The sequence below is a fragment of the Lissotriton vulgaris genome, chromosome 2_1 (assembly GCF_964263255.1).
Source record: "Lissotriton vulgaris chromosome 2_1, aLisVul1.2, whole genome shotgun sequence".
In the NCBI taxonomy this organism is placed as follows: Eukaryota; Metazoa; Chordata; class Amphibia; order Caudata; family Salamandridae; genus Lissotriton; species Lissotriton vulgaris.
In genome coordinates, this window is record NC_141687.1 from 811,326,991 (window position 1) to 811,340,264 (window position 13,274).

A 13,274-nucleotide genomic window follows, 5' to 3' on the forward strand; every position below is an offset into this window, starting at 1 on the left:
CCAGGTGTATACACGGACAGGCGCGAAACGCAAGCGAGGTTTTGGGTCCATGCGTTCATGTTCTGCAACCGAGATGTAGTTGAGCGACGCTCCACTGTCCATCACGAATTTGGCAGCGTGGTTACCCACTTTGATGTTGAGACGTGGGTATCGTTTGAGCTGATCGTTATCAGCAATGTTGACGTATTCAATGGTGTATGAAGACCGCTTGGACGAGGACGATCTTGATTCTCTTGACGGAGAACGACGGTCCCATCTGGAGCGTCGAGATTCTTGGCTGGAATGTGAAGACGCTGGAGATCTAGTGGACTCTCCTTGAACCGCTCTGATGTGGTGACGTTTGGTCTCCGATCTCGAGGGCCTCTGCGGGCCATCGCGTCTGTCATTATCACTACGTCTTTCTCTGTGGTAGTCCCCACACATGGCTTCAAAGTGGTTGGACCGTCCACATTTTCTGCAACGTTGGCCCATGGCAGGGCAGGAGTCGATGTGAGGGTAGTCGTATCCGCACCTGAAGCACCGCCTCGTGCGTTCGGGTCGTCGATCCCTCCTCTCAGGTTCCTTCCTCCTGTAGTCCGGGCGTCGCCTGGGCGAGAATCTGGAGCGTCGTGACCTGTCTCGCGGGTTACGTCTTCCGCTGTCACGCCGTTCCTGTCTTCCATGCCGTCGTTCAGTGACACGGTTGGCGTGTTCATGACTGGTACTGGGTCCGGTTTCGATGTCCGCCGCATTTTCTTCAGCTTGGTCGTACAACCGGGAGTTCTCTTCGATTTCTGCTAGTTCCTGCGGTTTTCTTAGCAATCGTCGTCTCAGAGATTCCGAGTGACACCCAGTGATTATTTGGGATTTAATGGCTGCATCAGGCGAGAAGTTTGTAAAATCACAGTATTGAGATTGTCGTCGCAGTCGATGTATGAAGGAACTCAGTGGTTCTTCTTTCCCTTGGCGCTGCTGGTGGAACTTGTGTCGTTCGTAGTCGACATTTCTCTTGTGCAGAAAACGTTTATTTAGCACATCTTTCACTTTGACGTAGGTGTCAGCTTCTGTATTTGGGATCTCTCGCACAATTTTGCTTATCTCACGCCCCCCTAGGTTGCGGAGGGCTATTATTTTTTCATTGTCCGGCTCTATTTTGGACCCTTCAATGTAGTACTCGAAGTCCTCTAGCCAGTCTTGCCATTTTTGGCCCATGCTACTTCCGATGGTTACTGTTAGCGGTTCAGGTGCTTGTAGATGTGTTCCTCCTTTGACTTCGGTTCGCGCTGGAGGGTTAGACATCTTGACGATGGGTCTTCAGTGCTTGTGCGTCACTGTCGCTGGCGTTAGTTCGCTTCTGTCGCCAGTGTTTGGTTGTTTCTGCAGTCAGTGCTCGTTTCTGGCCTCTACTTCTGCTGCCAGTGTTCGCTTGCCAAGTTACCAATGCTTGTTTGTCAGGTTTGCTGAGTTCTATTGCCACTGCTTGCTTCTTTTCAGTACCAATGCTTGTTTTCTGGGCTTCGCCTGACTCTAAAATGGCCGCCGCACATTCACACAGGGTTTGTCTTCAGGGCTGCCTGACTTCAAGATGGCCGCCCCCTTCGCAGTACACGTGGCTCTCTCTCTCGCTTCCAGGCATGCATTCAGGCCGCCAGACTCACGGTTGGATGCTTCAACTCTTCAGGTGAGGTTGGGGCGGACTCTCGCTGTCCAGCGTGGTCTTCCGGTCTCACGCGCCGACCCGATGTTAACTCTCACGCATCGGGCGGCGAGGCTTTGCTTTTCTTGTCGGTGTCAATGCCGGCTGTAGGGCGCTTCGTCGCTTGCTCGTGGGGCACGTCTCTCACCCTCACAATACTTTGGGGTGTGCTGGACAAGATCGGAGTGGGCTCCCGACCTTCGCTCGTGTCTCTGTCGGGTCTTCCACGTCCGTGGGACTCGCGTGTCCGACGCGACTGGCGTCTCCTTCTTTGGCGCCTCGGCGCTTTCACTTCTCTCTCCGTTATCTTTCTCTCGGCCGACTCCCGCTTCTGAGGGGTGCCAGGTCACTTCTGTGGGCTTCACTTTTAGCACCACAGGGTCGCGGTGGCAGCGGACCTCCAGGCGCTCTACACTGCGGGACGGGGCTCACTCTGGCGGGTTTGTTTCTGCATCCCACCTTCGTCGCCAGTTGTAGTGTCTCACTGCAATAACTCACGGACACAGAGGTATGGGTCTAACTCTTTATTCTTGCATCCACTTCGTTCCCCGTCCCTACTCTATCTGACCCCTTCCTGTCCTGTCCCCACCTCTTCCCCTCTGCCCACCTAACTCCGCCCACCCAGCTACTGGACTGCTAACTTCTTTACACGTCGGGCGACCGGGTTTTCGTCCAGCGACCCCGCTATCGTCTCTCACAGTTGCCGTTCTTTAGGGGCAGGATAATGGACAGGATATCAGGCCTAGGGGGTGGTGGTGACGGAGCCGAGGTTTCACGTGGCCATCTTGGTCCGGCGTTAGGCTCCTCCTCCAACTTAAACCTTTCTTGCTGGCAAATGAGCCATGCGATTTAGAGGTACTTTTTTTGCTTTTCTCTGCAGCCTGTACTTAATGCTGTCTTCATTTTCCATGTTTTTTGTGTTCGTGGCTCTCACTGTAGCAAAGCATATTTTTGAGTCCTGCCTCTGCTAACCCTGCTAACCCTGTCCATGAGCAGAGGGACCATCTCTGCCCCTAACCCTGCAGAACCTCTTGCCCTCCTAGGTTGGGCCACGTCTGCAGTCTAAACAAAGAGGCCAAGGTGTGGTGCATGGGCGGGTGTCCGGCGCGGAGTGTCAGGAACCCAGTCCTCAATGATGCATTCAAAGTGATGTAAGCCGCGATACTGCCCCCTGCAGCTGTACAGAGGGAGTGCACCCCTGAGACAGGTGCTGTCATCAGTTTCTCCTCAACTTGACTGTCATCCGCGACTGGGTGGCGCTCTTTCCTTCTCCTCGTAACCTGTGCCCAATTTTGGCCCTGTCTCTCTGTCTTGCACTCTATTGCAGGCCGTCTCTCCACTCCAACCATATATCTTCCCGCACACAGACTTCCTCTCTCGCTCTATCAACCCAGAACTCTCTCCCCTCACATCCTGGTAACGTCTCTCTGCCAAAACAGCGCCTGTCTCTCCCCTCGTATCTCGAATCAAAGAAACCTCCCTGTGCCCACACACACACCACAGGTCCCTGCCTGCCCTTTCCTGCTTCTGTCCCTTCATTGCATGTTTCTTCTCCTCACTCTCTCTCGGTTATTGCAGACTGTCTTTCTGTCCTCACTGCCCCTTCACACTCCGGATCTGGCTTCCCCACTCTGCCCTGCTATTCATTTAATTGCATTTATATAGCTCATAGTACCACTGACGAGGTGCTGCAGATCTTCATCCTCTTTCATCCTGTCCCTTTACTCAGTGCATTCTGTCCGTCTTTCATTGCCCCTTCATTCTCCAGAGGCCCCCTTTTCTCACTTTGTCAATTCATTAATTGCGATCTCTCAGCTTTCCCTACCGTTAGCTCCCTTAATTCATCACGAGACTCCCTGCTTCTTTTCCTAACCCGCCCCTCCTTTCATCTTACACTTTTATTCTCGCTTCTCACTCGCTTCCAACTGCTCATCAAAGGTTCTCTCCCCTTTCATCATTCTGTACTGTCCCTCCTTTCACCAGAGGCTATTTGCTTCTTACCCGGTCCTTCCTTTTATCTCAGGCTTTCAGTGTCTCCTAACGGCACTCCCCACAGGTTCTTCGCGGCTGTCTCTCCCGTCTCCTTGTAACCCAGGCCCTCCTTTTGCCAGAGGCTCTCTGTTTCTCACCCGGTCACTTATTTTATCTCAGCCTTTCAGTCTATCCATGTGGCACTCCCACCGCCACTCCAGGCTGGCTCTGCGCTCTCCTGGTCACCCTGCCCCTTCCTTCACCAGAGTCTCTGCTTCTTACTGGTCTCCTCCATTCACATCACCCCTTCAGTCTCTCCTAATGGCCCTCCCCATGGTCCGTCTCTCCCTCTCCATGTCACTCTGTCCCTCCTTTCACCAGAGGCTCTCAGCTTCTAGCGGACTCCTCCTGCCACTGTTTTCTAGTGGCACTGCCGTCCTGTACTACACTGGCTATCTCTCCCCTCGTCATTCTGTCCCTTCTTTCAGCAGAGGCTGTCCTTTTATCAACCAGTCACTCATTTCATCTCAATCAGTCTGTTTGTCATGGTGAGGATGGGGATGGAAGAAAGCCTTGAGGGGACACCAGAGAGGAATAAAGTGATATTTGTGAACCTAAATCATTCCAGTGCAGAGAAGCAAGGTGACTAGCTGCCTTCAACAGCTGGTGCAGGGTGACTGGCTGCCTTTAGTTGGCATCTCAACGTGCCAGTGCAGAGAAGCAGGGTGACTGGCTGCCTTCAGCAGCTGGTGCAGGGTGACTGGTTGCCTTTAGTTGGCAAGTCAACGTGCCAGTGCAGAGAAACAGGGTGACTGGCTGCCTTCAGCAGCTAGTGCAGGGTGACTGGCTGCCTTAAGTTGGCATCTCATCATGCCAGTACATAGCAGCAGGTGACTGGCTGCCTTCTAGATGCTTTGGACACACATCAATTTAATATTGAAAAAAGAGTACTCCAAATTTAGTTTACTCAAACCATCTAGTAAATCAATGGCCATTGATTTCCCATCTAATCCAAAGATCACAGATCACCTGAGTGCATGCATTTGTGCATGTGGCCTGTTTCATGGTTCAAGTCACCACCTCCTGATTGTTGGACCAGGTTTCTGCCTTGGCTGGCACCCCTTGCCTTGCTGCCTTCCATGTCTCCTTCACACCCACCACATCTCTGTTGTTAATAATTTTGCTTAATCCTTCTCACAGGGCATGTAGGGTGGAAATATTCAGGTCCTGCCGCTGATACATGAAATGTGACCAGCTGCTGAATGCACTTTCTGATGTTTGTAACCTCGCAGCTTGTGTGCTACATGGCTAAACACTTATAAGAGCCCCAAAACGAGACCTATTGGCTATGCCAGTGCTTGTTTATAAATGTTCCTGTACTTATGGTGACTAAACATTGTACGGTTCAGTTAGAAGAGAACTTTATCTGAGACGAGAGGCATTTAGGGGCCTTTATGTTGGAGTCTAGCGCAGGGAGGGCACGTTTTACCACCGAATGTCAATACTGTCTTCTTATGATGAATTTGTGATGTAGTTTAGGACACAGAATCCCTCTGAACCTGATTAGAAGCGATCGTGAATTACAGGATCCTTCTAACAATTACCAAAGTAAATTTTGGGAGCAAGAGCATATAATTGCTGCTAACCAGCCTTTGTCAAGCCAGAGGTTTGCAAGAAGATCTTTTAGTGATTTCCCTGTCCTGTGCATTTTATACCAGAGTCTTGTGGCCATTTAATGCTGTGAACAGGCGCCTTATTATAGGACATTGTGGTAGGCATTTTGTGTCAATAATCTGGTCATTAACTCGCTGAATAGTGTAAACATACCAGTTACTTTGACAGTCTGCTTTACTTTGGCATAACAAATGCGTGTTTATTTGTATAATGAGAAGTATAAATTAGTTTGCACTCTTCCACACAATGTTTTGAGCTGAAAACACATTTTATAACTATATTAAGGTATTTATTTATTTTTATAATTTGTAAAGCGCAACGTCTGCCCGTGGGCGTCTTGGCGCTATGACTCAAATATGGGTCAACGTACAGAAACCAATTCTTAAAAGAGATGTTAGTCAACGGGGAAATTACTGGTCGAACAACCAAGTCTTCAACAATTTCCTAAACTGAAACAATGAAGGTGTTGATCTAATCACCAGCGGAAGGGAGTTCCAGAGTTTTGCAGCAGTATTGGTAAAACATCTGTCTCCCCATGTAACAGTCCTAGTCCGCGGTACCACTAGTTGATGCAAATTAGTAGATCTTAATTGTCTGGTGGGGCAATAAACAATAAGTTTCTCCTTACGAAACTCCGACCCCAGTTTGTGAAGAGCTTTAAAAGTAAGACATAGAGTTTTGAATTTGATCCTATTTTTAATCGTCAGCCAGTGGTAGTTCCTGATTATTTGCTCAATCGGTTTAAATTTGGGGGTCCCAGAGAGCAGTCTTGCCGCCGCATTCTGGATCAGTTGTAATTTAGCGACCACACGGGATTGAGCATTGGCGAATAAACAGTTACAATAATCCAGTGAGGAAAGTACCAGTGAACTCACCACGGTTTTTCCGGCACTTTCTGGGAGGAATGGGATTATTTTTCTTATAAGCCTCAGCTTCTCAAATGCCGTGGACGCGATCTGATTTGCATGGCTGATAAAATTCAACTTTTCGTCGAAAATTACACCCAAGTTCCTGACCTTCTGGACGGGAGTTGGTAAGACTCCGAGTGATATAGGCCACCAGACTGATGACTACATCGGGGAGAGTTTCCCGAAGATGACCACCTCCGTCTTCTCGGAATTGAGCCTTAGACAGTTGCAGGCCATCCAATCTTTGATTGCTAGCATGCCTTCTTGGAATCGTGCAGCCACCTCTTCTCCATCATTATTGATGGCAAGCACCAACTGGGTATCGTCGGCATATGTGGTAAGGCTCATCCGGTAGGTTTTAATATCTCTTGCTAAGTCCGACACATAGATGTTAAAAAGTGTCGGACTTAGGGATGAGCCTTGGGGAACCCCACAGGGTAAAGCCAAATCTGCCGATTTGAATGGTCCCAATGTTACGGCTTGTGTTCTACCAGACAGAAAGGATGCCTGCAGGTCCTTGGCTCTGGATTGAATGCCCAACTTTCCGACACGGCGAATCAAGATGGAGTGATTGACTGTGTCGAATGCCGCGGACAGATCCAGTAGTACAAGTACCGCCGTACCCCCTTGCTCTCTGATGGCTCTAATATCATCGGCAGCTTTGATAAGAGCGGTCTCAGCGCCATGCAGTTTATACGAAACCCAAACTGTGAGTCATCAAGCAATGTATTTTGTTCGATATACTCGGACAGTTGATCGTTCGTTAATCTCTCAGCCACCTTGGCTAGAAACGGCAGGCTGGCGATGGGTCTATAATTCTTCAGCATATCCTTATCTAGACACGGTTTTTTGAGAAGAGGTTTTAGTAGAGTGTTCTCTAACCTGTCCGGATAGATCCCTGACTTGAACATCCCGTTACAGACTTGCATAATAATTTCACTTATCAAATCCATTACTGGAGGAAAAAGTTTGGGAGGGCAAGGGTCTAGGGCTGAGCCAGTTCTTATAAGTTTGATGATGTCAACTATTTGATCCTCCCGTGTTTCTTTAAATTGAACTAATGAGCAGTCACCGTGTTTACTATGAAGAATAGGGACAGGTATGGTGGATTTGTTGATGGCTGAAAACTCGGAGTAGATGTCATTTACTTTTGAAAAAAAGAAGTTTGCCAATCAATCGCAGAAGGCCTGGGAGGGGGGAGGAACCAAATCTGGAGATTTCCCAGCCAATTGTTTCACCACGTCGTACAGTTGTTTTCTCGAATTTTTGGCGTTGTCAATCTGTTCCCCGAAAAACTTCTTTTTAGCTTCATTAATCATCTTTTTATAGATGACCAGTGTCTCCTTATATAGCAGTTTACTTTCCCTGTCGTAAGACCTTAGTGATAGAAGTGTTTGTTTAGGATCATAGACTTGGTTTTACATATTTTGAAAACAGACCAAATGGGTGTTTTCTTTAATTTCAACAAAGAAATGTTAAGCATAAAAAAAGATTTAATTGCTCCCCCACCCCCTAGGTAATCTTTTGTATGCACATACATTTACATCGGAAGCCTATGGAACCTATGAAAAGCCTTAATTATTGTATGCCGATTCATTATGAGAATATGGAAGAGCAGAATCCTCCCTGACTAAGATGAATGGATTATTGACATGTATTTCCAGGTTTCACTTCAGAAACATTTATATAATAAAGAGGAACAAGCTATATATGTGAGAACTACTTGAAACACTTCCCTGAAATATATATATAATATGTGTATGTGTGTGGGTGTATGTGTGTGTGTATATATATATATATATATATATATATATATATATATATATATATATATATATATATATTAGTGAAGTGCACTTCATATAAATGTATAAGATGCTTGCTATCTGATATAAAAGCATAAGATGCTTGCTATCTGATATAAATGCATAAGATGCTTGCTATCAGATATAGGTTGTGTAAACCTATACATTTCCTTTTTTTACTTTTATGTATCATACTCGAGCTATGTGTTGTAATACAGTGTACATCTATGTACAATTTTAATTTTAAGCTTGACGATTATTGTCCTATTTACGTCAAACATGTATTTAATAATTGCGTTTAAAATATAAAATATAACGTAACATTTTCAAAATAAATACATTTGGAGTTCAGTTAATGTGCACATTACAGAAATGTGAAGTATGCTTCTCAGTCTTTTTAGAAGATAAGAAAGTTAGAGTATTTTGTTAAAAATACATTACATTAATGCGATCTTTCCTTTTTAGGTATCGGCTGAGTGGCATGGTGTTGCCAGCTTTGAGAGAATGGATGGAAAAGACCTTTGGTGCAAGTCTGGAACACAAAACTACCTCTATAGTAAGTAAACAGAGCAAATTGTTTGCTTCTGTCCCAGGTTTCAAGGAAATGATGTTGACCTACAAATTAGGGCATGCCTTCATTAGCCTGTTTCATGTTCTGCCACTCACTATGCTGATTGATTTAAGTAGAGTCTCCAGGCTTTTTCCAACATGTCGATTCTTTGCAGGTTTTTAAGATATGTATTAGTATACGTTAAAGCAATAGTTTACCAAAAGAAAATGGTACCCTGCACAATTAGCTGGGAAAAATGGAAAACAAAGTAAAGCATGGTCAAAGGATTAGAAGTAAATACTAGTAAGAAATACAGAATGGTGGAAAACATATACAGTCAAATAACCAAAGCATGCAAAAATGAAAGCTAATCCTGAATGTGTGATATAATTAGTAATTCACCAATTGTGATCCTACTTTCATTACTTCCATATTGCCGATCTAGAGTGTGTTATATACCACAAGTGTTTATCTGTGTTTGAAATTGCAATGTGCTGGTTTGTCTGAAAGAGCTGTGGAGTTTGTGGAACACCCTTTATTATATTTGAATAGATTAGAAATATGCAGTGCTGAATTGTGAAAAAGCCGAAAATAAATGCAACCTATAATGTGTCTAAATTGCTGTTTTTCAGGCATCTCTAAACACTAGTGATGCACCTCCACCCATTACAAATGAAGAGTTTGTCCAGGATCTTAAAGCCTGTGGCATTGCATATTCACAGGAAACGGAAGACCGAGTCTTCAGAGCTCACGGTAAGATATACAGGTGCTAAAATCTGTTCTTTACAATTTAAACTCCACAATAATTTAATCAGAAAGTATAAACTTCCTTATTTAATAATGCATATACATTTAAGTGTTTTGTGAACGACTCATAAATGCGATTTGTGTGTTGTTTTATTTCTAGGTCACTGCTTGCATGAAATATTTGCACTCAGAGAAGGAATGTTTAAGCGAATACCAGATTTAGTTGTATGGCCAAGTAAGTTTTATATTTGTGGTCTCAAGTAATTTGTAAACATTTTTCACATTTCGATGAAATGATGCTTACCTTCTTGCAGTTATCGAGTTGTTTTTAAAATGTTTTTGTACTCCTGATTAGTGATGGATGATTTTTTTTCTGCCTCTTTCTGTTTGAAGTTTATCTTTAGGGTGAAGTTTGGTAATAGAAAGGGCAAAATCAGCTCTGTGGGCATAATTCAAAAAGTACAGCTAACATGTATAGGCCCTCACAAGTTTTTTTTTTTTTAAAGTGTTTTTTCTTCCAAACATATAACATATGTAATCAAAGTCTAAAATGCTGCTGTCTGAAGTGGGCATGCGAATGTTTGAAAAACAAGTAAAAATTACCCATCTCAAATTCAATTAAATATGTGTGTGTGTGTATATGTGTATATATATATATATATATATATATGTGTGTATATATATGTGTATTTGTGTATATATATATGTGTGTGTGTGTATATATGTGTATATGTATATATATGTTGGTATGTGTATATATATATATATATATATATATATACACATTAAAGCAAAGATTGTTTTTCTAGCAGTTGAACTACGTTTTAGGTAAATGTGCGCATGTAAACAAGCATACTGTCATAAATTCACAGTAAACAGACTTCAGTGGCTGAAGTGGGATTATGCATTACCACTGCCTCTTACTGTAATTGTTAGACAAATACTATGAATTGCACTTGACCAGAACAACAGCTAAACAGGACTGACCGAAAGCCCATGCTTGTATGAGTAACCAATTTGCTTATGGAAAGAACCGAAACCTTTTGAAAAACACAGCAACTATTTGAAGCTTTTTCAAACCCAAGGAAGAGTAATGCCAGCTCAAAAGCAGGAATCGCGAGAGTTGTTGTTAAATGCATAGAATTTGATACATAAAAGCAAAAAGAGTCCTGCTCACAGCTCCAAGGGCTTACTCCACACGGAAAAAGATGGCATCAATGACCTTCTTAGGGAATATACTGCTAGCAGACATTTGTAAAGTGGCTACCTGGACAAAACCACACACATTCACCAAACACTACTGTGTGGATGTACACTCTTGCACAACAATCTCTAGTGGGACAAACAGTTCTTTGCAAATACCCCATCTAATGTCTAAAGCCATCACAAGAGGAGTACTACTTTACAGTCTACGCATAGCATGTGTATCTGCAGCCAACACTTGCTACAAATGGAGTATGTTACTTACCATGTAAGCATCTATTTGTAGTGCTGCCGATTCACATGCACCCTCCTTCCACCATGGCAGATATAATATGGTGTCAATTATATACAAAATTGAAACTTGTTCAACAGGAAACACTAACCTAGCAGATTAAATCCTCACTCCATGCATGACAGGGAAAACAAGCATTTACAATGCAACGGTCTCGCCTTTGCAAAAGTTAGAGCTATTAGCATTGTAAATGACAAAATTGTTATTTATGTGTTGGTTGTGAAAACAGATAAATCAATGGCATTGTCATTTACAATGCCAATAGCTTAATCTCTCGCAAATGCAAGACCTAATGCATTTGCACCCACACACACACACAGAGCCACACACACACAGGGCCACACACACACACAGGGCCACACACACACACAGGGCTACACACACACACAGGGCCACACACACACACAGGGCCACACACACACAGAGCCACCCACACACAGAGCCACCCACACACACACAGCCACACACACACACAGAGCCACACACACACACAGAGCCACACACACACACAGAGCCACACACACACACACACACACACACACACACACACACACACACACACACACACACACAGAGCCACACACACACACAGAGCCACACACACACACACACACACACACACACACACACACACACACACACACCCACACACACACACACACCCACACCCACCCACACACTGCACATTCCTAAACAGCTGCACTAACATCCCATGGGTCGCCAGAAATGTACAATAGCTGCTTAAGAGGCATCTGCAATTACATTCCCTGGGTGTGTAACAGTCTTTAATGACATTTCCACAATCGTAAAGAATCTAGAATTATGCGGTTAGGCTTCCTTGTAACCTTTGACATTGGTAGTCACACTGCAAGCGTAACAGGATATATACAGCTACATACTACAGGGACATTTACACACCTACGTTTCCTGGCTGTGGAGGTTACATCATCTAGTAGTTCCAGTGTGTACACATGTATGGTTACATTCCACAGTCATTCCCCTGTATTAAGACATCTGTGACGGTACTTTCAGGGCATCCAGGCGTCTACAGCAACAATGCTTTGGTAGGCAGCCATCTAAGAATAATAATAATAATAACTGAAGCTTATACAGCGCCTGGTTACACTAGCCAGTGTGTCCCCGTGCTAGTACCTTGGCCCCCAGATTACCATACCATTATTCTCTCCCACACCAGAACCTCCTAAAGCCTATCCCATGGGGAATAAGTAAGTTTTCAAATCTTTGCGGAAAGTCACCTCTGAGTTTTCCACACAGAGCCTGAGGGCAAGGTTATTCCACAGACGGGCTTCCAGAAATCAAAAGGATCTCCCTCTCATTATTGCTCGTCTTATTTTAGGTACCTGCACTAGACCCACCCCCAGGGATCTCAATTGACGATTCGGGGTATAAGGTGTTAAGAGGTTGAGAAGAAAGCACGGTCCTTTCCCCTGTATAATCCAATGACTTACACAGAGGGCTTAAACTGGACCCGCTCCCTAACTGGGTTCCAATGTAGCGTCTCCAAAGGTTTTATTGAGGAAGCTCTTAGGTAGCATCAACACCAGGCAGGCGGCAGCATTCTGGATGCGCTGCAATCTCTGGAGACAACTTGCATTAGCTCCCAGATAGAGAACATTTCCGCAGTCCAGCCTTGAGGTAACCAAGGCATGTACTAGGGATTTCCTGGCTGTTACAGGGAGTAAATCCAGAGTCCTTCTGAGGCCACATAAAATACCAAAATACGTGCCCGCAACACGCCTGGTATGATAGTCAAATGAAATTTTGGATTCAATCCATATCCCCAGATTTTTTACTTGAACATTTGGTACAGGGAGTGGCCCAAGCACCTGGGGCCACCATGCTGAGGTCCAGACTGAAGGTGCTTTACCCACAATCAGCACCTCAGTTTTATCGCCATTTAATCTGAGGCAGTTGCTAGCCATCCAGGCAGCAAGATCTTTAAGACAGGACGCAAAATTACTTGCACCATTCTCAGCTGGTTGCGCTAAGGCCACAACCAGCTGAGTATCATCGGCATTGGTCACCACTTTCACCCCATATTGCTCAGTGATTGTAGCCACAGGCGCCACATAAAGATTAAAAAGGGTCGGGCTTAGGCGAGAGCCTTGGGGGACCCCTTGGTTTAAGCTAATAGCTTTTGACCTAAAGGGCCCTTGAGCGACTTGAAAGCTGCGATCTTGAAGTAATGATTCCAGGCAGTCCCACGCCTTCCCTGCTACTCCACCCTTCCTAAGACACTGCAGCAGGGTATGATGAGCCACAATGTCAAACGCGGCACTGCGATCCAGAAGAATCAGTGCCGCAGTATGACCCTCTTCCACGTGCCTCCGAAGAGTCTCCGTAGAGAAAAGCAAGGCTGACTCCGTAGAGTGGAAAGCACGGAAGCCAGATTGCGAAGGGTGTAGCAAGTTATGGGTTTCAGTGTGGG

At 45.0% G+C, this 13,274-nt stretch overlaps 1 protein-coding gene across 1 annotated transcript in view; it reads left to right on the top strand.

The window, feature by feature from the left end:
* AGPS (alkylglycerone phosphate synthase) overlaps positions 1 to 13,274 on the top strand; it is a 760,022-nt gene that overhangs the window by 165,517 nt on the left and 581,231 nt on the right. The window contains exons 3-5 of the mRNA XM_086956197.1: positions 8,499 to 8,589; positions 9,216 to 9,336; positions 9,491 to 9,565. Coding sequence (XP_086812323.1) covers positions 8,499 to 8,589; positions 9,216 to 9,336; positions 9,491 to 9,565 — 287 coding nt within the window. The remainder of the gene's footprint in view (positions 1 to 8,498; positions 8,590 to 9,215; positions 9,337 to 9,490; positions 9,566 to 13,274) is intronic.